Raw genomic sequence first — 27,710 nt, 5'->3', positions numbered from 1 at the left:
ACCATGTGCCAACTTTCTCGCTGTTCCCCGAAATGGGGTAGACACGAGGCGATGCCAGTAAGGACGCTGGGCCCCGAAGGGGGGTGGATCTGGTGGCGGTCCCTCATCGATTAAAGAAAGGAGTGCCAGTGAGGACGCTGGGCCCCGAACGGGGGTTGATTGTGATGAGGAGAACAAACCACCATTTATGTGTAGATTTGTTTGTGTCGAGCAACTTAGACTTCTTTTGAAACCCACTTGGGAACTAAATTCTTAGCTGAAATATATTTTTTTTTTTTTAGAAATTTTTTTTTAAAGTACATGTTAATGTAACATTTTTTTCGAAACGGTAAACACTCAGCAGTACGTGACAGCTCAATAACTTTAGCACGGTAATTTATTAATGTAGTGAATTATTGTTGGTTTTTATTATTTCATACCTTTTTATTCGGGATGATTTTAGGATTATTTTAAAATTTATTTATATGTCATAAATAATTTAAGCATTTAATTAAGGCGATTGATTGGTTCAATCATATATATATATATATATATATATATATTTTAATTTTGTTTCTGATAATTGAGATAAATATTATAATATCAATTATGAAAACTTAGAAAAAAGGAGTTGACTATTATAATAAAAAAAAAGAAATTGACCATTAAAAAAAGATGATTGGTCAGTTTAGCGTCAAAATATTTGAGTGGTTGACTTGACCGTAATTCATGAAAAATTGTGATAAATGCATTATCAAATCAGTAGAAGGAATTGACGATATGATAAGATTAATTAATGTTTTTAAAAACTTTAATGATTTCATTTATTTTTATAATTTTTTTAGAAATATTCGTTACTGTTTTCATCAAAATTTCCATAAAATGAAAATATTGACATTTATTTATTTTTACTTGGTTTTTCTAATAAATTAAATTTTTTATTTGCCTAGAAAAAGCAATTATATTTTTTTTGATTGAGTTTGAAACGCTTTTTTAGATGGTTGAAAATTAAACAGTAAATTCATGTAACCAAATCCTTGTAATTTGAACTCTTGACCTAAACGATCGAATGATGTATTATTTTTCTATGAAAATGAACGAAAATGAACTATATATTTATCTTCACGTTTTTATTAAGCAGATTTTGTAAGAATCTCAAAAACTTTTACACATTTATTTGACAAAATACTTGATAATGACCATTAAAAAATTCTACTAACTCCTAACTCCGGACCCGTGCATACAATTTTTCTTTCAAAATACGCATCAAAATATGAGAGACAAAAAATGCTACCAAATGAGACATAATTTAAAAACATTCGAAACTAAATCCAAATTTATTTATTGAAACCCAATAATGCATTTATAGCCTTTGAAAATACAAGAACCCCACATCCACAAACAACAATCCAAACACTTATTAGAAGAAGAAAGCAAAGCACACATAATTATGTCATTATAAGGAAGCTTCTTCAATTTAGTTGAATTCGTTGGGGTTGGCCAAGAGGTAGGCCTCGGCGGCCTTGAGAAGGGCCAATCCCTTCTGCTCGCCGGACTTCAGCTTCTCCTCGTCGATTTGGTGGTCTCCCTTGGTGTGGTAAACGCTTGTGCTCTTCAAAATGGACCCTCCAGAAGGACCTTCAACTACCTTTATTTCCTTTGAAATTTTGTCAATGGCGTCCGATAAAAGCTCCCCTTCTAACACGGTGTACTTGTACGTTCGCGATGCTTCATCTATTACATCCAACCTGTGCTTTATGGTTTTCACTTGATCACCTGATGAATACATTAAGAAGGTTTGTTTAATCAACCAAATTCTCTATTTATAATCAAATAAATTACAAGAATATGAAAACAATAATAAATGAGGATTATAATTTAGTACTAAATATCCTTAACCAATAGATTTAAAAAAATTATGAACATTACCGACACTGAAGGAGATGGTCTTGANCCAGTCATAAATGGAGAGGACAATATATGGAAGTACTAAATATCCTTAACCAATAGATTTGAAAAAATTATGAACATTACCGACACTGAAGGAGATGGTCTTGATAGTTCCGGGCCCACCATCTCCTTCGAGAACGGATTGAGGCTGATTTGGCACAATCTTGGGATATAATTGGTCGGCACCAAGGATAAATGCCTTGAAGAACTTCTCTGGAGGAATGACCGACGCCACTTCGTTTTCGTAGGTGAAGACTCCCATTGCTATATGACAGCCCGGTAACTTTAGCAAAATAGAAAAAGATAGAGAATTATTGACTAATAAATAGCAAAGGCTTTGGAGGTGAGCTTGGTGATGATGAAGGGTCACAGAAATGGTGTATTTATAGGTGAGAAATGAAAGCTTGCAAATTCCTCCTAAGATTTTAATATTTATTTTAATCGTTCAAAGTTTGATTTAATTATTTATTAAGCAAAGATGCCGGAAGCATAGCTCCATTTGATTCCCATTATTTGTCACTTATACATTTTTTTAAAAAAATAAAATTATTATTTTAAATAACCTATAATTGACTAAAATTTAATATTATTAAGATAACGAAACGCGGTGATATATTTATTAAACAAAGTTGATTAATTTAAAATAAGGAATGAAATTTAGGGTTTCATTATTTATTTATTAAATTGTTTCATTATTTGAATTTAAGGAAATTATGATTCATAAAAAAAAACATTATAAATTTTTTAGTTTAATTTTTATTTATTTATTTATTTGTTGTAAATGGTTATTGTCTTGAGCTCATTGGAAATGTGTATATAATTTAATATAAAATACGACGAGTTTGATAAATATTCCACTAGAAGTTATTTAAAATAAATAAATAAATAACCCTTTTGTCGTATTGGGAAATTTTGTGTTATTGACTTCAATTTCGTGATAAATAAATGAAGGCAATTCATAATTTAAAAAAAAAAAAAAAAACTTTTGAGATTTATTTTAACAATTTCCAAGATTTGAATATGTTCATCTTATGATAGGAATAAATAAACAATAACCATCAAGTAAAATACTTAAAATAAAAATAAAAGGGAGGACTGAACAGTTGAATTCTTTAAAATTTTAATTTTTAAAGTATTTTCATTAATAAAAAATTTAGTTTTTAAATTTTAAAAAATTTATCACAAAATTCAAAATTAAAATTATTGATTAATTCTTTTCTAAAAATTATTTCTTAGGACCACTAATAGTTTTTTAAATTGTTTTTCCTACGTATTCTCCCCCTAATAAATAAATAAATAAATATATATATATATATTAAAGCATGACTTTCATTCATTTAGTTATTTATGTAATTATTAATTGTTTATTGGTTTGAATACAAAAAAAATGTCCATCTCAAGCGACCAATATTTTATTGATTTCTAGAAGCATCAAGCGGACTAGCACCATTTTTTAATAAAATAAACCAGCTGTGTATTTAATAAAATTAAGCTATGACAATTTCTCACAATAATATTTAATAACCATAATGATCCCACAAACAAAGCTTTGAAAAAAACTATTATTTTGAATAAAATTATTAATATTTTAAAATCGATTAGTTTTACTTAACCTGTTGAATTATATTTAGATTAGCTAATTAATTGTTATTTAAATTGTCTAAACTATATTTTATTTAAAGGTTAGAGATGGATGAGAAGGTAATTAAACAGGTCAAAATTTGACTCATAATGTCAAAATTCATCATCAATCGTTACAAAATAAGAGCTAAGTATATAATTGAAGCCTATTTGATTTACCAAAATCGATCATTAGAACATGAAAAAAGGGAAGCTAATTCTCATTATCACTGCTTAATTCAGATTCATATTCTTCTTCCCCATAAAGAACATCGTCGACTTCTTCGTCGTCTTTGCCTTCGTCTTCGTCGTTGCTGCTCTCCCCTCCATCTATCTCGGGACCATGTCGTACCGTTTGGTCGGTTTTGTTGGCCGACGCCCTTTCAATCTATCAAATATGCGAAGGAAAGAAGCCCATTAAATTAAGCTTTTTCCAAGAACTCTTTTGAAATAAAATTTTGAATGAAGGATGTGAAATTAACTCACTTGTGCCAACACCAGTTGCAAACGACCTGATAATTGAAGAAGAGGTTGAACCGCAGTCTCTTTGGATTTAGTTATCTTCAAAACCCAAAGAAAAAAAGGATAAATCCTCTTTCTTTTAATTAAAATTTTGTTATCCTTAGATAGAAAAGCAAAATGGGGATTACCTTAAACAAAGAATCAAGAATCTGGGTCGACTGTTCTTGAGACAAGATATGTTGATTGTGATTCAACAACAAACTATAAATCCACGGTAGGACGTTCTTCCCGCTACGCAACCTGAGGCAGACGGAACGAGGTCACTGTGTTAACCGAAGATCAGAATTCTTCAAAAAGTTAAAAAGAATTCTAACCAAGTTTACCTGGATTGCCAGATGCTAACCAAGTTACCAAGCAACTTACATGCATCGCCCGGTGCCAACGATAAAACCGCTTCTCTTAACTAATCAAATAAAGAAAAAAGTAAAGGAATGGACATTTTGGGTAATGTAATAACGATTGGTGAAATCGAGGGTCGTTGCGAACCTTTTTCTGCGACATATTAGCTTCAAGATCGATGCCTTTGAATATTGCAGACTTAAGGATGGATTCATATGTATGATCGTCTGTGTCGAGTATGCCTAACGATCGGAGTTTGTCCTCCAGGCAAACTGCTGCAGAGTCCTCCAATCCGACAACATCTGGGGCAAAGAGAATTGACAACTAGACTGAATGAAATTGCTTTCAAAAACTAAAGAGCAGTATGCCTTATGTCACTATCAGATGTTCATGAAATTAGACCATGTTTGATTAGTCGATCACAGAAAACTTAAGTAAGATCCTTTGCTAAAGAAAATGTGAAGGCATTGTGAGATCCCACGTCGATTGGAGAAGAGAAATAAACATTTTTTATAAGGGTGTGGAAACCCCTCTCCCTAGCAGATGCGTTTTAAAAACCTTGAAGGGAAGTCTAAAGAAGACAATATCTGATAGAGGTGGGCTTGGACTGTTACAAATGGTATCAGAGCCAGACACCGGGTGGTGTGCTAGTGATGACGCTGAGCCCCGAAGCGGGGTGCCCACCAGGCAGTATGCCAGCAAGGACGCTGGACCTCGATGGACGGTAGATTGTGAGATCCCACATCGATGGGAGAGAAAAATGAATCATTATTTATAAGGGTGTGGAAACCTCTCCCTAATAGACGCGTTTTAAAAATCTTGAGGGGAAGCCTAAAAGGGAAAGCCTAAAATTTTTCTCTCCCTAGTAGACGCGTTTTAAAAATCTTGAGAGGAAGCCTAAAAGGGAAAGCCTAAAGAGGACAATATCTGCTAACGGTGGGCTCTAGTGGGCTCAACCTATTACAAAATCTTATTGGAAGTTGGGTGAGAGAAAATTAGAACAATAGTTAGGATGATTATCATAAGATCTAATTTCTTTCAGAAGTACTTTTTTCTTGTAGCTCCCTTATTGAGCTCTAACTCAACATTTTTATGGGTAAGAAACCGAGCCTTCATCGAGAAAAAATGATCAAAAGAAGCTCGATGTTGAGGCGCCTTTTCATAAGCCCTTTGGTGTTCGTTTCTTCGGTAAATTTCACCTATCAATTGTTTATAACAGACTCGTCGAATAAAATAGCTAAAACTGTCAATTGTACCTTCTACTTGGCTCCCACTGTCAACCAATTCGGTCATAACATCATCGCGGTCAACATGTAAATTGTGATATAACGTACGTTTCTCTTGAGAATCGAAAACCTTCGGAATTGGACGCAAGGCATCTTCAGCATTAGCTCGATCTAATGCAACGACTGCACCGATATAAGAGAAGTGATTAAGCAGACAAAAAGAATTAGAAGTATAGAAAAGAATCCATCTTCAAACTAGTAGGGTCTCACCTCCTCCCTGTACATCTAAACCCTTCGTAGATTTTCCGACCGAATGACTCGGCAGAAGAATTCCATCATTGGAGCTGTTTAAAGTTATGTCAGTACCGGAGTGCACCACGACATTTTGAAATGAAGGTTTCACTAGCAATCCATGAGCAAGGAAAACCTGGCCCGACCCAGATTTCGGAATTCCTTGAAATTGTGCAGCATAAATCGAGGGTGTTACCCGTTTTTTACTCTTGGAGGAAATATCATTGTTAGATATCAATACTTTAGTAGGCTTGACACTTCGTAACTCTTCGAGATTCTGTCCATACCATAAATAACAAACACCAATTTCTGATATAGCCAAAACGTACAGAGCAGTTTCATCAACTCCACCACCATCCGAGCGCCTGCTGTCCACGAAGATGGCAGGGTGCTCCATTGCGAGAACACAACTAGCTGATTGCTTTTTCTCTTCGCCTAAACTCCAAACAACGATATACCTTTCACCAACCCCGGACGAAAGAATGTATTTTCCATCTTTGGTAAAGACCATACATCGAACAGCTCCCTATTCGTCGGAACGAGAAACTATTATTCCACTAGAACTTGGAAGTCACACACAAAAAATGAAAACCGATCAGGACAGGTGAAGAATATAATACTCACAGGATGCCCGGAAAACTTCTGTATCTTTTTATGATCGGAACAATTGAAAATCTTCATTTGCGAGGCTGCAGTTGCTATTTTCTTTCCATCTGTTGCAAGCCGAAAACCAAACGAGACATGTTCTCAGTCAAATATTATCCGAGACTAAATTACCAGCCCAACAAACGGAAATGCCCCCAACCCGAAAAACTATACGAAAAAGGTGCCCAGTCTCAAAGGACCAAACCAAGAGAATAATTTCAAGGCTTCTAAAAGGTAAATGTGCATGTGACTACCTGGAGAAACAGAAATACAGGATATTGCCTTTGTAGAAGCCTTGAACTTCCTCAACAGGCTTCCCGTCACAGAATCAATTTCGCATAGCATTCCATCGGCACCAGCAGTATAAATGCACGAACCGTGTGTAGGAAATGAAATTGTAGCAACACCCCTGGCACAAGAGAAAACTGAATGTAATGTAACTCTTTAACGGTTTTTCGCTTTCCTTTTTTGAAGGTAGAGGACTTGGATGTCGGGACCGTTCATCCATCTAAATTCTAAAGAGAGAAAAATGCAACTTCCTAAAGATTACCGTCTTTTAAGAGAAATGAAGAGACTAAACGAGCGATACCGTAAAAGAGATTTTGATCTTACCCAGGATGACAATCACTTATTTTCCACTTCAATTCCCCAGCTGCTACATCAAGAGCCATAACATCACCACTACCAGTTCCTAACAACAACAACGAACATTGGCGCTTTCTTTTTCTCTGCATCGAAACAAAAAACATACATTCAACACTGACATACTAAAACGATCTTCGAGTACTCGTGACTAAGAGATTGAATCTTCGAGTACTCATAACACAAATTAGTTTATCCAATCCATAATGTAAAACCTTTTTCTCCAATGACAACCATTTCATGCATTTATAATCAACAGATAGATGCCCTTTTCCTGATTTCGTTAGTATGCTCGTTGAATCGGTTGTGAAGAAATCTGCAAACTCCGTCTGTATCTGACCTTTCAACGTGTCCCATATCTTAACATAAAGAGGAAGAAAAATAATCATATTATGGAAGAAAATTGACAGTATAAAAATTGATAGGTTCAATCTTATTAACAACCGGCTTAGCTAAAAGTTCTCAAAACAAACAAGCAATTCTGATTCAATATACAACATTTAACAGCCCCATGTCATGTTCTCAGCATCCGCATTGGCATACAGTGGAGAAACAAATACCTTGATACGACCATCCCCCGAGCTGATGGCAAACAAATGCAAATCAGGACTAAAAGATGTTAACAGATCTCTGATACTCGACGACGCCATGAATCTGAAATGTAAACATTATAATTAATAATAACTCGTTAGAAAAATAGAATAATCATTAATCATATGCACTGAGAGTTAAGATGCTCGATTTTCTTTGAGAGGTATGACAATATAACGATTAGCTTATTAGCAAATAATATGCTTCCTGAATAAAGTAAACTGAAACGGCTATGAGTGCGAGCAGAAATTAACCAAAATCGACAGTTCAATGAAGAAGAGAAACAGAACCTTTTGGTCGAGTAGATTTAAGGAAACTTTTGAAGTTTGTGAGAGGATCAGTGGCTAAAGGAAGCACAGAAACAGAGCTTCAACGATCAAAAGCAGGCTTGGCGGCTGAGAAAGCGCTGGCTCTAGAGTCTTAGCTCCTCGCCGTTTGGCGCTATACAGTTCCTTTTTGATAGACAACAATCAACTGACAGAAATATGCAAACCGGTGGGATGGAGGCGGCGGCGGTGGCGACACTGGACTGCTGGAAAGGAGGAGGATACGGCGGGAAGAAGAAGAAGTGGAGCGCGTGAGAATGAGGGGGAAGACGGAAGGGGTTTAGGGTTTTTGTTTCCTTTTTTTTTTTTTTTTTTTTTNACATAGTAGGCTGTCGAGTATGGTAGTGATCAACAAACATGTTTTTGTGTAATTGAATTTTGTTTTAATTTAAATTGTGAAATTAATAAAATGTAATCATATAGTTCCAAATTATCATATAATTTCATTTTAGAAGAGAAAACATCCTAAAATGTTAAATTTTGGATTTAAATTTTACAACAAAACTAATTTACAATATACCTTCATATATACTCTACTTTGACCCTTTTATTTTGCATTTTCAACGAAATTAAAAAAATTAAGATATTGTTTGGTCATCTCTAAAATAGTTAATTAATTAAAATATATATTTATTGTCTCCCGCTTTTTCGACCTCATAAGTCGATTAACTAAAAAGCTAATCTTTTATTAATGTTTTTACTTTGTGTGAGATCCCACGTCGGTTGGGGAAGAGACACGACGTTATTTATAAGAGTATGAACCTCTTCTTAAGAGACATGATTTAAAAATCTCAAGGGAAATTCTGGAAGGAAAACTCAAAAGTGACAATATGTTAGCGATGGGCTTGGGCTCTTACAAATGATAATAAAGCCAGACACCAAGTGATGTGTCAGTGAAGAGGATGAGTCTCGAAGGAGAGTGGACATGATGCAGTGTGTCAGCAAGGACGCTGGAGCTCGAATGTGGGTGGATTGTGGTTTCACATCGATTGGAGAAAAGAATAAGTGATAGTGACAATGTTGGGCGTGGAAACCTCAGAATACATGTTTTAAAAATTTTAAGGGAAATCCCAAAAGAAAAGCAAGAGAACAATATAGCGTTCTTGCTTGGTTGTTACACTTGGCATATTTTCAAGTTGAAGGGGTTTTTTTTCTCTCAATAATTTAGCATAAAAATAATAAAAACAAATAAAAGAAAGAACCCTAAACCCTTTATATTACTCTCGCGCTCACGTGCTGTACCTTCTTCTACTTCTTCACGCCGACTCCTCTGTTTCAGCTGCGCAGTTTCTCCCCGCCTCTCTCTCTCCCGTTCTGTGCTGCCACCACCGTCGCGGACACGCCGCCGCAGCCCCTAGCAAGTTTGCGCCGACTTCTCACTCTCTCGCTGTTACTGGTATTCTTCCAATCTCCGTCTATGCCTTTATTCTCACTTGAAAAACACAAACTAATGAAAGAATTGTCTAATGAAAGAATGGAGAGTATTGATTTTCCCTTTTTCATAACAATAGATGAATAACAAAACAGATGAAAACATGAAGCCTTGCGGCAAATTGAGACTCTTCGAACTGCCTTTTGATCTGTTGCATATTTCATTCGAAGTTTTTAATCATATTATCCAATTCTCTCTTAATGCGTAGCTTGTGGGAGTTATTTTGGTCGACCGAACAACCTCAACTTATTTATATTTGTAAAGTAGCTTCAGCCCCTACAATGGTGGCGAAGAGCCAGCAAAACAGTAAACCCCAAAACAGGAAGCAAATTTCAGGCAACAAGAGTTCCTCTCATGGCTCCGCTTCGAAGAAACCGAAGTTCGTAAATGACAAGCACTCGAAGTCCCATGGCCTGGGAACTGTTGGTAAACCCTTCAAATCGAAGGTTGAAAAATCAGAAGCTAAAAAGGAGCCAATTACGAAGCGAGAACATCGCCTCCAAGCTAAGGTCTGTCAGTTTGGTTCAATCATCTGTTTATTTCCTTAGATTTCTTTTGCATTCTAATGGTTCTGTCTCTCGAGGAGATTTCTTGAATATTCTTTTGTTATCTCATCAGGAACTTGCAGAGGCTAGGAAGAAGAAAAGGAAACGACATTATGATTTGGAACATGTAAGTTTCTCAACTTTGAATAGTTATTTTCTGCCCCATTGGCTCATCGAGTGTTGAGTTGGCCCTGAGGATAATATGAGAGGGTCCTGATTAGAGTATGTCATTTCACTGCTGAAATCCGGTTAAGCTACATGTGGAATAGTTATTAACTAAGTTGAAGCCAACATTTAGTGTCAAAGAAAACAAAAATTAAACTGACTGAACCCGGGGGGGNGTGATTGTTTTAATAACATTAAGTTACACTACTTTGAGATCCCACATCGGTTGAGGAGGAGAACGAAACATTTTTTTATTAGGGTGTGAAAACCTCTCCCTAGCAGACGCGTTTTAGAAACCTTGAGGGAAGCCCGAAAGGAAAAGCTTAAATAAGACAATATCTGCTAGCGGTGGCCTTGGGTTGTTACACTTGTGTTCATTACGACCATTTTTATTTCATTGGAAAAATAGTGACTCAACTGCAGACTTTCAGAAGCTAATGAAGTTAGATTAAAGTTCTTTATATCCTTCCCACCCCTAACTATTCATGGCGTGCAGGAGCTCGCACATCTATGGGAGAAAATGAGGGTTCGAAATATCACCAAAGAAGATAGATCCAAGTATGAGTATCAGAACTGAATTTAATTTTCCCCGCCATCTCCCAGATCGTTGGCCTTACTTCTCTTATAATGACAATTTTCAGATGGGTAAGTAAAGCATTAGAAAACATGAAGGGGAAGATCCCTGAAATTGCAGGTTCCCATGTGTCGTCTCGTGTGCTTCAGGTGAATTTTCCGTGCAATAGCTCTTTGATCTTCACAGATGTATATTTTCCCGTTTACTTTTAATTCTCTTTGATCTTCTGCTATAGACTTGTGTTAAACACTGCACAGATGCCGAGAGAGAGGCAGTGTTTGAGGAACTTAAGCCTCATTTTCTCACTCTTGCTTGCAACACTTACGCAGTTCATCTAGTGAAGAAAATGTTAGATAATGGTATGTTTTTATCTTACCACTTAAGCCTTCCTTGTTGATTTCTTCCAAACAAGGCGCTGATTTTTGCATGTCATGTTTGTAGCCTCGAAAAAGCAGCTGGCTGGGTTTATCTCCTCTCTACATGGCCATGTAGCTTCTCTTCTTCGTCACATGGTTGGATCTTTAGGTATTTTAAGGTTCCTGGGTGCTGGCTCATCCAAGATCTTCAACTTTTAAGAATTACTGCATGATTTATCATGTAAATAAATTTATTTACTTTTACATTTGTCAAATCTTGTATCTTACTTGTTCTTTTTGGTTTGTATGTTCAACCAAGTCTCATTAAGTACTTCCGTATTGCTTCTGTCGTTTTTCTACTCTTTATGAACTAGCAAACACATTTGTTTAGTTTAGTTAGTGGTGATACATATTGTGAGATCCCCCATCGATTGGAGAGAAGAACGAAACATTCTTTGTAAGTGTGTGGAAACCTCTACCTAGCAGAGCGTTTTAAAAACCTTGAGGGGAAGCCCATAAGGCAAAGCCCAAAAAGAACAATATTTGCTAGCGGTGGGCTTGGGCCATTACAAATGGTATTAAGACTGGACACTGGACGATGTACCAGCGAGGAGGCTGAGCCCCGANTCTTGGGCCATTACAAATGGTATTAAGACTGGACACTGGACACTGGACGATGTACCAGCGAGGAGGCTGAGCCCCGAAGAGGCGTGGACACGAGGTGATATGCCTGCAAGGACGTTGGGCCCCGAAAGGGGGTGGATTNGAAGAGGGGTGGACACGAGGTGATATGCCTGCAAGGACGTTGGGCCCCGAAAGGGGGTGGATTGTTAGATCCCACATCGGTTTGGAAGGGGCATTCTTTATAAGGGTGTGGAAACCTCTCCCTAGCAGACGTGTTTTACAAACTTTGAGGGGAAGCCCAAAGAGAACAATATCTGCTAGCAGTGGGCTTGGACTGTTACCCATGTAATTAGGTTTTGATCTCTGTAGTCTTTATTGTTTTTGTTTGTGAAAACATTTATCTATGAATGATGCAACTCAACAACTCAAGCATGAATTTGAACATTACCAATGTCATTATTAATGTTGTAATTGCATTTTGGCAGTTGTTGAACACGCATACCATTTAGCGAATGCAGCTCAGAAACAAACACTTCTATTGGAACTTTATTCGGTGGAACTCCAGCTATTTAAGGATCTCGTCTCGATGAAAGAAAGCAGGTTAAGAAATTGGCAAGTCTGATTATTTTGCATCTTTCTTCGGCAGGCCCTCTCATCAGAATTATGTTATATGCAGGCTAGTGGATGTAATTTCAAAATTGGACATTAAAAAAGCTTCGGTCTCGCGACACATGACATCAGTAATTCAACCTATTTTGGAAAAGGGGATAGTTGACCACTCTATTATACATAGGGTTCTAATGGAATACTTTACCATTGCNATTCTGATGGAATACTTTACCATTGCTGATAAGGTGGTGTGAAATTTTCCATTTTTTTTACTACTAATATGATATTCATTGAGTTATAATTTCTTTCTAAATGACTCTTTTTCTTCTTAATCAATTTGTTGGAAGACATCTGCCGCAGATGTAATCCAACATTTGTCCAGTTCACTTCTTGTTCGAATGATTCACACTAAAGATGGATCGAGGATTGGTGTACTTTGCATAAAACATGGGAGTGCAAAGGTTTGTATATTAATCCGTTTTTGTATCTTAAAATCAAAACAAACAAATAAAATAATTCGTTGTCTTTGGTTAATTATCTCAGGAAAGAAAGAAAATCGTCAAGGGAATGAAAGGCCATGTGAAGAAGATAGCACACGAACAATATGCGGTTATGGTAAGCATTACCTTTTAAACTGTGCCTACTAAATCCTTCTATATCCGAAATTAGGAAACATTATCTGCTCTCTGGACTTGCTGAAATCACTTAGAATTTTGTTATTGCTGAAGTAGTGTATATATATATATATATATATATATTATTTTTATTTTTTTTATTTTATCTGATTGTGAATCCACCAATATCATATTATGGGGTACCTCTTGCGCTCTTTCAGGTTCTTGTGTCCATTATCTCGGTTGTCGATGATACAAAGCTGATTAGGAAGGTTAGTTCTTAACCATCTATTGCAGACTATTGTTCAACATGATTATTGTGTTCTCCGATACATATCGAAAGTTGGATTTTCACGTGTTTCAGATTATTATTAACGAGCTCGAGAAAGATTTGAAGGAGCTTATTTTGGATAAGGTCTCTATTATTCTTTTCTTACACTTCACATATCGAAGTTACGATTTCTCCATAATATTGTCCTGTTCGCCCTGCTAACTTTATATTTCTTTGAATCTTCGTTTGTTCAATTACAATTTTAGAATGGAAGACGTGTAGTACTGCAACTACTGCGTCCCAATTGTTCGCGCTACTTTAGTCCCGATGATCTTGCTTCTTTAAATTTATCAATACCTTCTCTTTGCAACAAGGTATTTTGACTTTTATCAATGGTTCCATTTTGTATAACTAATTCTTACTTTTGAAGCAAACTGCCAACATTATATTTTTTAACTAGACTATGCCTTCTTCTCAGTCCGAGTCGGGAGTCGATAGAGCAGAAGAGAAGGCTGATAGTGACATGGGCGAAACGGAAGGTGAGGAGGTTGATGGAGGCGAGGTTTCTGCCGAGGGCTCTGAAGCTGTAGAGGGTGGTAAAAAAGATCCTCTTATCCGAAGACATGAGTTGTTGGTGGATAGTGGGCTTGCCGAGGTTCGTTATTTGAACAATGTGCGATATTGCCATTTTTCTCTTTATATATGAAGCATGATTATGACTTGGAGAGCTTTACATCTTTCAGAAGCTTGTCGATGTATGCGTCAACAATGCTGGGGAAATACTAAGGTCAAATTTCGGCCGAGAAGTAATGTACGAGGTATATATTATACTAAACTCGAACTCGATAACTCATCTAGTTTTCTTCTTCCATCAGTCTAATAAGTTACATCAATTTTTTCATTCAGGTTGCAACCGGGGGTGCCGATGGCGTTCTTCAATCGAAATTGGGAGAAAAGCTGAGTGGTTTGTATGAAGCTATAGCTTCACTTGCAGCAGAGCCTAAATCTGAAGACGCAGCCGCAGGAGATGAGCATGTCCTTGAAAATTTCCACTCTAGTAGGACTATAAGAAAGCTAATCTTGGACTGCCCTGCCTTTGCCCTCACTTTGTGGACCACAGCACTTGAAGGGAAATCCAAATTGTGGGCTCAAGGTCACAGGTTCGTCTTAGATTTTTCGATTCGTAACCCCGTGGATCAAATTGAAGTGTTCGTGCTTCTTAGATCCACAAGCGTATGATATTTCTAACCGTCCCGAACCACGAGATACACGTTCTTATGAGGTTGTAATTAGTTCTTTTATTTTTTCGAATCACAGTTGTAAGATAGTCCAAGCTTTCCTGGAATCCACGGACTCAAAGGTACGTGAAATTTCAAGAGTAGAGTTACAGTCCTTGATTGACGAAGGGCTACTCAAAATCCCAGACACCAAGCAGTCTGCCGACAAAAGCTGAATACCCAATTTTGTGGATGAAAGGAAACTGCGCATCCTTGAGGTACTGTACTCTTAAACTACGGCATATCTGTTGACTTGCTTCTTTTTTCATTTTTTTTTTTATCTCTTTTCTGTCTGGTTGTCGGGTCTAAGTTTTGAGGTATAGAAATTTACCATGCAAGTAGACCCTGTTCTCTTAAAAACGATTATATATTTTTAATGTTATTAGCCTGATTAAACGTTTTGCCTTATGGCTTCAAGTTCCATTCATTTTGAGCTCTTTGGTTAACTAGTGGTCAAATTCGATGCCCAGGATGTCGGTTCTAGATACGGTTAAATTGATGTTAAAATTGTTTTTTCGATGATTGGATTGAACCAAATAAGTCAACTACCAAACATAGTAAAATAAACCTAGTTTGTTCGAAGTAAACTGTTTTTAGTTACTCCATAAACACTGATCGTTCAAATGGATGGAATCGATTAGGTTGAACCCTTTCGATTGCTTGATCAATTAGTCTGTTGTAGTTTGTTAGGTGATCTGAAAAGTTCTTCAAGTATAAAGGGTTGATCAAATTAAGTTTCATAGTTTTGGGGTGGTTTACGTAATTTCTAAAAATTATTATTATTATTTTAAATCAAACTAGCATTAAATAGTTCATAATTTNTTGAGGTACTGTACTCTTAAACTACGGCATATCTGTTGACTTGCTTCTTTTTTCATTTTTTTTTTTATCTCTTTTCTGTCTGGTTGTCGGGTCTAAGTTTTGAGGTATAGAAATTTACCATGCAAGTAGACCCTGTTCTCTTAAAAACGATTATATATTTAATGTTATTAGCCTGATTAAACGTTTTGCCTTATGGCTTCAAGTTCCATTCATTTTGTGCTCTTTGGTTAACTGGTGGTCAAATTCGATGCCGGGATGTCGGTTCGAGATAAGGTTAAATTGATGTTAAAATTGGTTTTTCGATGATTGGATTGAACCAAATCGGACGGACGACATTTAAGTCAACTACCAAACATGGTAAAATAAACCTAGTTTGTTCGGAGTAAACTGTTTTTGGTTACTCCATAAACACTGATCGTTCAAATGGATGGAATCGATTAGGTTGAACCCTTTCGATTGCTTGGATCAATTAGTCTGTTGTAGTTTGTTAGGTGATCTGAAAAGTTCTTCAAGTATAAAGGGTTGATCAAATTAAGTTTCATAGTTTTGGGGTGGTTTACGTAATTTCTAAAAATTATTATTATTATTTTAAATCAAACTAGCATTAAATAGTTCATAATTTAAAAAAAAATGAATTTAATTAAAATTGTATTGTAACATAAAGCTCGAGTCAATATTTGTGGGACAGGCAGCAGGCTATAATGTTGACTGGATAAAATAGTTACGGCCCCTACGGGTGTGAAGGGCCATGGCCACAGGCTCCTAAATAACCAATGACAAATATGAATGACCGACCACCGACAAACGGATGTTTATAACAGTTTTTACCTCAAACGACTGCACCGACAAAAATGCACATAGAATTCCCGGCGTATCCGGTTGGCGGTCGTAAGATAAGAACCTTCGACCTTTTTTTAAAAATAATAATAATAATAAATAAATAAAATAAAAAAACCAGAAGCATCTTAAAATAATTTTTAGAACTTATGAATGTGACCTTTAAACATACAAACTATAGTTTTCGAACCTGTCCCCTCCTTTCTTTTCGGTAGGTATCTATGGCTGACGTTTCATGATTATCCTTATAATTATTGATTGGAACATGTGTATTTTTTAATATTTTTCTATCTGCCCCTTTCTTTAGGATTGTATGGTAGTATGTTATTATGTATTATTATTATTATTATTATTATTATTTAATGTAAACTCGGTGTGAAATAGATTTAACACGAAGATATGTGTTTATTTAGTCTTTAAACGCATGAAATTATAAATTTAATGGCCTACCTTCTTTATTTTTTATTTTTAGATTTACATATCTAATAAGCAAACGCAAAATTGGAAATTTCGAATTTATTAGACTTTATTTTATAAGGAGACTATAAGTATAAAGTTCTTATAATTGATCCAATAGTTTATGAGGTGATAATTTTTTTGGAGTATTAGGACTCGAGATGACTGCTCTCGGTGCAATTATGTCATCATGTTTGACNAAAAAAAAATGAATTTAATTAAAATTGTATTGTAACATAAAGCTCGAGTCAATATTTGTGGGACAGGCAGCAGGCTATAATGTTGACTGGATAAAATAGTTACGGCCCCTACGGGTGTGAAGGGCCATGGCCACAGGCTCCTAAATAACCAATGACAAATATGAATGACCGACCACCGACAAACGGATGTTTATAACAGTTTTTACCTCAAACGACTGCACCGACAAAAATGCACATAGAATTCCCGGCGTATCCGGTTGGCGGTCGTAAGATAAGAACCTTCGACCTTTTTTTAAAAATAATAATAATAATAAATAAATAAAATAAAAAAACCAGAAGCATCTTAAAATAATTTTTAGAACTTATGAATGTGACCTTTAAACATACAAACTATAGTTTTCGAACCTGTCCCCTCCTTTCTTTTCGGTAGGTATCTATGGCTGACGTTTCATGATTATCCTTATAATTATTGATTGGAACATGTGTATTTTTTTTTATATTTTTCTATCTGCCCCTTTGTTTAGGATTGTATGGTAGTATGTTATTATGTATTATTATTATTATTTAATGTAAACTCGGTGTGAAATAGATTTAACATGAAGATTTGTGTTTATTTAGTCTTTAAACGCGTGAAATTATAAATTTAATGGCCTACCTTCTTTATTTTTTATTTTTAGATTTACATATCTAATAAGCAAAAGCAAAATTGGAAATTTCGAATTTATTAGACTTTTTTTTATATAAGGAAACTATAAGTACAAAGTTCTTATAATTGATCCAATAGTTTATGAGGTGATAATTTTTTTGGAGTATTAGGACTCGAGATGACTGCTCTCGGTGCAATTATGTCATCATGTTTGACATATGATGGCTTGAATCATGAGCTCGGTAAAGATTTACCTTTTTGTAGTAACAATGATATGATTTGAATGTCAACGCTGAAAATTTTCCGTAAAAAATTTTAAATAATAATTTTTTCTAATATAAAATTTAAAAAGAGATTCTTTTTGCTTCAAACTTTTAATTTAAGTAAACTAGACTTAAATTTTAATATACACCTTCTATTTATTTTATATTAATTTCTTTCTAATTTTTTATTTTTTTAAAATAATAACGGTTTGAATCATTTGTTAAATTAACTTTATTTATTAAATTTTGGAAAGATATATCTCAAATTTGAAGGGCAGAAAATTAATAATTTTAGAAAGTTTGAACAAAGAACCAAAATTGAAATAATTTGAATATAATGAATGCACATAAATATACTTTTTTTCAACAATAAATTGAACATTTATGGTGAAAATTGATTTTCTTACCTAATTTAAAAATAATCCCCACCCTTGATAATTAGTATAGTAGATAAACAACCGGCAAGATTTTCCAAGTGGTCCCCACGCGTGTTGTTCGGGGTTCGCTGAATGTGGGCCCACGTCCACGACCTCCGATCCAATTATAGACAGCTATTGCGATTTGTCATTAATCATTATCTTCTTCTCCCCCACCTTCATCCATCTATTTTTCAAGTGCCCACTCCACTTTCGCCTTCAATACCATTAATCTATTTCCTTAATTTTTCATTTTTTTTTTAAATATTTATAAATCATTAAATGCCTTACAAAAAGTTAAAAACTTTATTTCTTTTATGCTTTATTTATTTATTTATAAAACATCCTCCTCATAACTTATTCACCTCATACCTTAATTAATTACTAATAAAGAAAAAAACGAGAATAACTCGATAGTAATTAATACATGCTTATTTTTTTAGGTTAAAAATTAAAATTTTCGATACAAATATATTAAATAGTATGATACTTCATTGTCAATGCTAATAGATGTTAATACTAACCTAAGAACATAGCTCAATGATAATTGACACATATTTATTTCTTTGGGCTGAAAATTAAGTTACTCAATGTTAATATATTAAACGGTAGGATACTTTATCGTCCATACTAATAGAGACTAATACGAGCACGAGTACAGCTCAATAATAATTGATACATGCTTAATTTTTAGATTGGAAATTAAATTTCTAGATGCTAATTGTTGGATGATGAAAATCCCATATTGACTATTTTAGGGAATGAATTTATAAACAAAGAATATTCTCTACAATGGTATACGATGCTTTTCAGTCTCAATCTCTGTTAGAAATTAAAAAAAAAAAATGAAAATAAAAAAATTTGTGTGTTCCACGTCAAATTAACTTTTTCGAATATGATAAAATTTGGGCTTAAACCTAATTGATAGCATTCCGCGGGTTGGGATTCGTTACCATTCTTGGAATGACGAAACTACCCTTCATATCCGCCCAGTCGTTTAAGTAAAGATTTATTTCTGGTTTGCCTCCAAACAAACGCAATTATCTCTCTAGATTTTAGGAATCATATTCGCCTTCCTGAAATTCTTCATTTCTTCTCCGATCCTCTACTTCTCCAATTTTTGGAGCCCTAGTTTCGTTTCGCATTCTATTCTACCAGTTTTGCGTTTGTTTCAAGTGTTAAATTTGCCATAAATCATCGCACTTCGAGTTTGATGGTTTTTTTTCCTGAGGCTTCGATCTCCACAATTCGATACCATGGCGGCCGGTGCAATGGCAACCTACGCGGCAGCCGCCTTGATAATTTATTACGTTCTGAGCAGGAGATTAGCAGCAAAAGGTGACGAAGATGATCGGAATGGTAATTTGTCCAAATCGATTAGATCGGGAAGGAGAAGGATCTCTCGGAGGCCGGCTCAGGCGCCGGCAACGTGGTTTGAGACAATAACTACTCTATCGGAGACTCTTAGGTATACGTACTCAGAAACCTTAGGGAAATGGCCGATCGGTGACTTGGCATTTGGCATTAATTACTTGATGCGGAGACAGGTGCGCTCTTTTTTCCTTGAGATTCTTTTGTTCGTTCGATTTATCGGATACTATTTGCGATCTTTCATTGTTCGACGTGCATTTGCTCGTGCTTGTTTTTGCTTTTGTTTTTTTGCCTCCGATAATTGTTTGAGAGTCTCATTTCTTGAATGTACACATAGGACGTTGTTGTTGTTGTTTATATATATATACATACATATTATTTTAGATTCTTGATATGGCATAATTTGTTGTTACTGATTAACTTTTTTTTTAAATGTTTTTAAATCACGAATGCTTGGTGCTTTCCTTGTGCTAGAACTCGTTAGTGAATTTATTCCTGAGGTTATGTATGTTCTGTAATCTGAATTTAGCGATGTTACTCTCACGCGAGTCTCGATCTCTCACTGTTCGACTTGAATTCGCTTGTGGTTTTCCTCGTTCCTGTTCATATCAAGAGTGTGAATCACACAAAATTCTAGGTGTCGGTTTAGAGTCTTCATTTCTTGAATGCGGACAGAGGAAGTTAAGAAGCTTGACATGTCTCATTTTATCCTTACCGTGTTACATTTTTCTGTATATTTTTATATATTTTCGTCTGCTTGTGATTGTTGTTTTCCTTGTACTGAACTCGAAAGTGAATTCAGTTTTGAGGTTGTGTATTTTACATAATATCGACTTAAGCAATGTTACTCGGCTACGACTCACGATCATCCACTGTTTGCATGCATTCGCTTGGTTGTTCATTTGTTCCCTGTTCCTGTTCGTATCTAGAATGCGTACCACACAGGATCCCTGTGGTCGTTTAAGAGCCTCTATTTCTTATTACTGTTTTAGATTTTTCAGTGGTTTTTTTCCGTNTCCTGTTCCTGTTCGTATCTAGAATGCGTACCACACAGGATCCCTGTGGTCGTTTAAGAGCCTCTATTTCTTGAATGTGGATGGAGGACGTTGTTTTTTATTTGAAAGTCTTCATACTTCTGTAATTTCTTATTACTGTTTTAGATTTTTCAGTGGTTTTTTTCCGTCCTCTGGATGATTGTCGGTTTCCTTGTAGCGGAACTTGAAAGTGAATTCAGTTCTGAGGTCATGTAGTTTTGTAATTTGGACATAGCGGCGTTAACTCTTCTTGCAGGGAAATTTACAAGTTGCTAACGTGTATGCGAGCGACGACAGTGTACAACTTAAAGGTCCTGAAATTATCGCAGAGTTGAAGAGCTTTTTGCGGTTGCTCACCTTCTGCATGTTTTTCTCTAAAAAACCGTTTCCAATATTTTTGGAATCTGCCGGCTATTCTCAGGAGGATGTGCTTATTCAGAAACCAAAAGCTGGGGTATTTGACCTTCTAGAATCTCATTTGTTTAGATTTTCACCTTGCTTTGAATTCATTTAAAGCGTGCTGATTGTGGAATTTGTGGTTCATGAAGGCTTGACGGTAGTCCTTAGTTATCCTCGTTAATAAGCCTGCCTATCACTGATTTTTATCTTTTCTTAGCAATTTTAAAACCTTGACTGCTTTCTCTACATTGATTCAATAGCGTTATTAATATTCTTGTAGGAAAATTGCATTATCAGCATCATAACACAATCTGTCAGAATGCTAAATGGCCTAAGTGGTTGAAGACTTGCTACCTCTAAGAATAATCTAAACACTCGATGTCTACTATATTTGATGTTTTCCTATGCTCACAATATCTAAATATCTTCTTTTTTGATCATTCGAGTTTTAGTATTTTTTTGAAGTTGTAACCTTGATTGTTCGGTGGTTAGAATTCTTCTTCTGGCTTGAGTATTTGACCATAGTTTTTAATTACTACCTTTACTAATTGCAGATTTTGAAGCCTGCCTTTACAATAATTCGTGATAGTAATTCAAAATGCTTCCTTTTATTGATTCGGGGTACTCATAGTATAAAAGACACATTAACTGCAGTAACTGGTGCAGTGGTTCCTTTCCATCATTCAGTTTTACATGATGGTGGGATAAGTAATCTAGTTTTAGGATATGCACACTTTGGGATGGTTGCAGCAGCTCGTTGGATTGCGAAGCTAAGCACTCCTTTCTTACTCAAAGGTCTTGATGAATTTCCCGACTACAAAATAAAAGTACGTTGTTTTCTTACTCAGATTCAATTATTTCTTTATTTTTCCTTACAATGTCCTTGTTTCCTTCTATTAACCTGATGCAAACTTCTGTTTTGCCTACCATATTTCATCCTAATCGTGTTTGAACCGATAACTGTATTTTTCTCCTCTTATGTTTCTGAGAATGCATTCTATTATTCTTATGGCTTTTTTATTAGCTGTGTGACCTTTCAGTTTTATGATGTGTTTACTTATCTATTTGACGAAAGTTGGCCTGTGCAGTTGGTGATCATCTTTTTTAGAGGAATTTTTATGTTACTCTCGTCTCATTGATATTGATAACTAAGCATGAAATTCTGTTTTCATGAGATTTATCATATTGACTTTGTGAACTTTTTGATAAATGATATTGTTCCCTATATTATTCACTGCCACATCATACTGATCTTCTGAAAGGTATCCGAAATTCTCGCTCTATCGAATATATCCAACCCCATACAAAAATTACCATACACCCGACTGGCCCACCCCAAGGAGACAGAAATCTTAGAGGAAAAATGTTGAAACCACAAACATCATCAAACACACTTCAATTCTATTTCTTTAGAAGAAAGATGTTGAAAGCACGAACATCATCAAAATACTCTTCAATTCTTTTCTTTATAACTCAACCCCCATCTCCACATGCGCGCCTCCACCCTAGTAGCTCATCATGAAGCCTTGCTGTAGTTTGAATGCAAATGCATATGCCATGATCCAAGGTGACCCAAACCAATAGGGATGACCTCTGGTCAATGTAAATGGTAAGGGCTTAGCGATAATAGGTCTGAGCTCTTTAGATTTTTCTTGGCAATTGAATGTAGTAGAGTCCGATAGTTGTTTGTAAGAACGGATGGGATGCTTGCAAGTTATCCGCGGCTAACCCACAGCTTAGAGATTGTATAAGCATACTCAAAAGATCCATCCTGTCCTTGTAAGAAAGAACCTGTCCAACCTGCAACCATTAGGAATGTGAATTAGGCCAAATAAACCTGCAATTTAGGGAGGAATTTCAAGAAATCTATTCACATTGGAGGGTCAAGGACTGAGTTTGAAAGCCACAAACACTTGTTCAAATGGATAGACAAGATAGTTATGTGTTTAGTTATTATAAGAACAACGATATTAAGATTTTCATGTGAAAACACTTCCTTACGCATACTCCATTTATCTCTCTCTCTACAAGAACTTTGCCATTCCAAGAAATAATCTATGAGAAACAAGAAAGCTAAGATTCTCGAGTTTAAGATGAGACTTCTACATGCTAAGCTAGCTTTCGAAGTCTAAGTTTAATAGCATAATGTAAATGTTAAATTCACAATGCCAAGTAGTACTCTTATGAATACTGTAGAAAATAAAGAAAACTACTCTAATGAGCTATTTTTCTGATTGGTTTGAATCTTTATTTGATTTTTTATATCTAATGTTGAGCACATTACTAATGCGTAGATTTTTATATCCAGATTGTTGGGCATTCTCTTGGCGGTGGAACCGCTGCTTTATTAACATATATTCTTCGAGAACAGAAGGAATTCTCCTCTAGCACCTGCGTCACATTTGCCCCAGGTTTGCCAACTTCCTCATTGGTTGATATTCCTTTTTTTCTTCTTCATATTTAACATGTGAGATTTAGTTTGCTTTGTTTTATTGGATTTATTAAGTGACAAAATCATGCATTTAGTCCATGTTTTACAATCGATTTCTTTATTCGTTGCTTTGTTCCAATGGTTTTAATGAACGCGAAACATGTTTCACAATATTCTTTACTTTTTTTTCTTTTATTTTTTTGAGTTCATGAACCTGTGAAATTGGGAAGCTTCCAACCTTTAGAGATCTCTTTGTAGAAAATATATACCTTAACTTAATAATCCGATTATACACATAATTTCATTGATAAAATTGATGGAATATTTGGAGCAATTTTCTCGAGAATAAAATGAGAACAAAATTTTCTATAATCGGATTAATATGTTGGATTAGCCTCATGCTTATATATATATATATATATATATATATATATATATATATATATATNTATGTTGATGAGAAATTTTCTTTAAATATGCCTGTTTGAAATATTTACACAATGCTGGGATTTTGCCTCGGGGTTATAAAGTCTTAATTATTTTATCATTTTTTTAATCAACTTCATTTGTGTAGCCGCTTGTATGACATGGGAGTTGGCAGAATCGGGTAATCATTTCATTACTACAATTATTAACGGTTCAGATCTGGTGCCCACCTTCTCTGCCGCCTCCATCGACGACTTGCGATCTGAGGTACTACTAATAAACCACTTCTGACTATTCTTGACTTAATATAATATGTTTATGTTGAATAATCGGCTCTAAAAAGGCATTTTCCACTTCTTTTTTTTTTTTTTTTTTTTTTTTTTTTTTNNAATTAAAAAAATAATTTTTTAAATGAAATTAATCTATAATTTTTATTTATTAGTATTGCTTTCAAACTTCACCACTACACTGTTTCTCAATCCAACTTACCTTTCTTATCTGATTTCTCTCTCAATTTTTAGGAAATAAAAAATAAAAAAAATCCAAGTTTAGAAACTCATCAAGAATTTGGATTCTAAATTATAAACTTTTTTAGTATCATCAAATTGGAGTTTAAACATAAATAGTTGGTAATTTTTACCTTGGTTCAATTTCTAATTTTTGTACTAATTTCTAAACAAAATTTGCACAAAAATAAGTTTCACCATTAAATAAATTTTTTTTCAAAATTCATAAAATTCAACAACCAGCACTTTAGTAGTTCTAATGTCTCTTTTCTAAACTTTTTTAAAATTAATTTTCTGTCATATATTTTGTAATTTATTGAACGCATAAAAAGAAATCTCAATGATATTCGGATCAAGAACTTGTTAAAGAATAAAAATTGTAATACTTCATAATTGTTATAAGGTTTAAAGTTAAATTTGAGAAAATTGAAAGGTTAGGTTAAAATTATAAGGTATTGAATCATAATTGATTATTTTTCCTGATTTCTATTTTTCTAAAATTCTATCCCAAACTTTTCTTAGTATTTCCTTTTAACCTAATTCTTCAAACTTTCCGTCGATCGTTCATTCTTCAAACTTCCCTTTTTACGCTTGTTTTTCGGTTGGTTTGTCTTTATTATTCGAACTTTTTCATTTACTTTTCTTAGAAAAATAAGAAACAAGTTCTCTCTCTCTCAAACGATTAACGGCTATTATTAAACTTTTATTTTGAAAAATATTTTTAAATATGAATGATTTTTTTTATTTTATATTTTGTATAAATATATAGCTATTCTATTATATTTGTTATAATAAACGAAAAGTGATCCTTTCTCAGGGAAGAACCAATCAAGAAATTTTTTTTTTTTTTTTTGGTATTTTGTAAGAGTAAACGATACAAAGATACATTAGAGAATATATTTTGTAAAAATAAAATTATATTTATTTAAAAACATATGTTCTATGTATGACATAAAGTAGTTCCATTTCCATTTAGGAACTTCTAATGCTCTCTCTCTTTAACTTTTATCTCTTTCTCACACTAAAGCTCTTTGTTTGTGTTTAAAAGATGGAAAACGTTATTAAAACACATTTTTACTAAAATTTAACAAATATGTTTGATTTTACGTTTTCAATAAATAGGGACAGAAAATTAAACATTTTATATGTTTTTTTTTTCTTTTGGTTGTATAAAATTTACTTAAATAGCTTATTTTTTGAAATTAAAATTGAATGGTTATCAATTGTAAAATAGTTGTATCATTTTTTTTAGTTTTAAACTATGCTCTTATTAAGTATATATATATATGTATATCATATCTTGTAATTCCCGGTCTGCATTATCATTATTATTATTATTGTATTTCTTACGATTGGTTATGAATAGGTGACAGCATCATCGTGGCTGAATGATTTACGAGATCAGGTAGAACGTACCAGAGTCCTCAATGTTGTTTATCGCTCTGCAAGTGCTCTGGGCTCGCGCCTTCCCTCTATAGCTACTGCCAAAGCTAAGGTCGCCGGTGCTGGCGCCCTGCTCCGCCCAGTCTCTACCACCACTCAGGTTTCTTTTCTCCGCTAAGAAACAAAAAATAAGGCTCAGATTAACAACTATTTTTAAAAAAAAAAATCTTATGTCTTCAATATTTGAATTTTTAATCAAATTAAAAATTTTAAAATCTCCGCCCAGACTTAGCTTGGTTTTTGAATAATTAGTAGAAAGTTATATAGATAAAAGTAGTTTTAACGTTTAACCTTGGCATTTATTTAGGCTGCGGTAAAAAGTGCGGTTGTGCGAACTCGGTCCTCTCTGTCTTCTTGGTCCTGCATGGGGGCTCGCAGACGAAACGGAAGCACTTTATCGGATCCCACAGAGGAGTTGCCTGAAGCCCCTCTGATAACAGAAAGGAAGCACGAATCATTCATAGCTGAAGAAGTTACAACACTTCATACAATTGAAAAGAAAAAGAAGCTAGATTCTGGCTCTTCTAGTGATGATACCTCTGATGATCACGACACCGATGAGGAGCAGCAGCACCACCACCACCACCTCATACATGAAGAAAGAACCGACGTCGAAGACATTACAGACGGCGAGTTGTGGTATGAACTGGAGAAGGAACTTCAGCGACAAGATGTGATTACTCGAGAAGCTGATGTTGTTGGTGCAGCAGCCACAGAAATTGAAGTGCAGAGTATGCTAATAACAGATGTTGAGGGAAGCAGTGAACAACAACCATTGTCTTCTCTGGATGCTTCGGAAAACATTCGATTCTATCCCCCCGGAAAAACAATGCATATTGTTTTAGCCTCCTCCTCGCCGGATTCTGATAACTTAGCTCACGACGATGATGACGAGATTGTGCAAGAAAAAGTTGGTATATATGAGACGCCTAGAGAATTGTACAGCAAACTGCGTCTGTCTCGAACAATGATCAACGATCATTATATGCCTATGTACAAAAAGATGATGGAATTGTTGATCAACGAACTTGAAAGTGATGTATCCAGTAGTTACCGAATGTCAATAATTTCATAAAATGCTTTGCATATATATATATATATATATTTAGCCGACCGACAAGATAAAGAAATATTTTCATTATAATTGTATGTAGGCATTACAATCAAGCATGGGCAGATATCCATTTGATAACAGTTTTATTTATTGTTTTTTGATTTCTCGCCATTTATTTACCATTTATATTTATCATAGTTTCCACTCTTCGATTCTTAATAAATTTAAAAAATAAAAATAAATTTCTAAAAATTACTTTATCTTTAATTTTCAAAACTTTAATTGGTTTTTCTAAAAACAGATAGTAGAACTAACACAAAGATGCTACGATATTATAAGCTTAATTTTCAAGAGTTAGTATAAGCTTAGTTTTCAAAAATACAAAATAAAATGATTATCAAGTAATTGATCCATCAACTTCTAAGTTCTCCTCAGTTGCAGTAAGTCAGATTCCTTAGTTAATTTAGTTTTTTAAAATATTTTTTCATACTTTTCTTTACGTTATTAATTTTTATTCATTTAAAGATGAATTAGGAGGAGATTGTTTTTTTTTTTTTAAAAAAAAAGAAACTTCTCTCAAAACCAATGTCAGGAAACAATNATTTTTATTCATTTAAAGATGAATTAGGAGGAGATTGTTTTTTTTTTTTTAAAAAAAAAGAAACTTCTCTCAAAACCAATGTCAGGAAACAATTATAAAAAAACTGTTCGGAACTGCCATTATTACGTAATGCATAACGAGACAGCATTAAGAAAAAATTACCTTGGAACCCAAATCAGGCTGCCTGGCTCATGTATTCTCCATGGC

The 27,710-nt window shown here is 34.5% G+C and overlaps 4 protein-coding genes across 6 annotated transcripts; 2 read left to right on the top strand and 2 right to left on the bottom strand.

The window, feature by feature from the left end:
• Positions 1-1,287: 1,287 nt before the first annotated feature.
• Positions 1,288-2,280, bottom strand: LOC111779348 (major allergen Pru ar 1-like). The gene is made up of 2 exons (XM_023659495.1): positions 2,014-2,280; positions 1,288-1,755 (listed from the first exon to the last, which is right to left on the bottom strand). The coding sequence occupies exons 1-2, from the start codon at positions 2,189-2,191 to the stop codon at positions 1,457-1,459; spliced, it is 477 nt and encodes a 158-aa protein (XP_023515263.1). The 5' UTR covers positions 2,192-2,280; the 3' UTR covers positions 1,288-1,456.
• A 1,351-nt stretch (positions 2,281-3,631) lies between these two features.
• On the bottom strand, positions 3,632-8,443 carry LOC111779347 (WD repeat-containing protein 43). Its single transcript, XM_023659494.1, has 13 exons — positions 8,096-8,443; positions 7,775-7,868; positions 7,430-7,573; positions 7,185-7,300; positions 6,827-6,981; positions 6,552-6,640; positions 5,907-6,453; positions 5,667-5,819; positions 4,558-4,712; positions 4,395-4,474; positions 4,200-4,311; positions 4,036-4,110; positions 3,632-3,937 (listed from the first exon to the last, which is right to left on the bottom strand). Exons 2-13 carry the CDS (start codon positions 7,862-7,864, stop codon positions 3,764-3,766), a joined length of 1,890 nt encoding a protein of 629 aa, XP_023515262.1. The 5' UTR covers positions 7,865-7,868; positions 8,096-8,443; the 3' UTR covers positions 3,632-3,763.
• Positions 8,444-9,365: 922 nt separating this feature from the next.
• On the top strand, positions 9,366-15,622 carry LOC111779177 (pumilio homolog 24). 3 transcript variants are annotated; one of them, XM_023659261.1, is made up of 19 exons: positions 9,366-9,527; positions 9,772-10,072; positions 10,182-10,235; positions 10,770-10,831; positions 10,915-10,996; positions 11,083-11,206; positions 11,289-11,372; positions 12,313-12,427; positions 12,504-12,681; positions 12,784-12,897; positions 12,980-13,051; positions 13,272-13,322; positions 13,415-13,465; positions 13,588-13,695; positions 13,800-13,976; positions 14,065-14,139; positions 14,228-14,481; positions 14,639-14,816; positions 15,426-15,622. In XM_023659261.1, the coding sequence occupies exons 2-18, from the start codon at positions 9,845-9,847 to the stop codon at positions 14,772-14,774; spliced, it is 1,965 nt and encodes a 654-aa protein (XP_023515029.1). In that variant the 5' UTR covers positions 9,366-9,527; positions 9,772-9,844; the 3' UTR covers positions 14,775-14,816; positions 15,426-15,622. The 3 variants fall into 3 exon arrangements, with proteins under 3 accessions (XP_023515029.1, XP_023515031.1, XP_023515030.1); XM_023659263.1 differs by lacking the exon at positions 15,426-15,622 and having other exon boundaries at positions 9,831-10,072; positions 14,639-15,006; XM_023659262.1 differs by lacking the exon at positions 15,426-15,622 and having other exon boundaries at positions 9,828-10,072; positions 14,639-15,006.
• A 3,632-nt stretch (positions 15,623-19,254) lies between these two features.
• Positions 19,255-26,962, top strand: LOC111778439. Its single transcript, XM_023658262.1, has 7 exons — positions 19,255-19,785; positions 20,900-21,097; positions 21,597-21,869; positions 23,351-23,453; positions 24,048-24,166; positions 25,772-25,948; positions 26,156-26,962. The coding sequence occupies exons 1-7, from the start codon at positions 19,495-19,497 to the stop codon at positions 26,921-26,923; spliced, it is 1,929 nt and encodes a 642-aa protein (XP_023514030.1). The 5' UTR covers positions 19,255-19,494; the 3' UTR covers positions 26,924-26,962.
• The last annotated feature ends 748 nt before the right edge of the window (positions 26,963-27,710 follow it).

Source organism: Cucurbita pepo, chromosome LG17 (assembly GCF_002806865.2).
Source record: "Cucurbita pepo subsp. pepo cultivar mu-cu-16 chromosome LG17, ASM280686v2, whole genome shotgun sequence".
NCBI classification, from domain to species: domain Eukaryota; kingdom Viridiplantae; phylum Streptophyta; class Magnoliopsida; order Cucurbitales; family Cucurbitaceae; genus Cucurbita; species Cucurbita pepo.
Note: the sequence above shows the minus strand (reverse complement) of the source record. Positions and strands in the feature narration are given on the sequence as shown.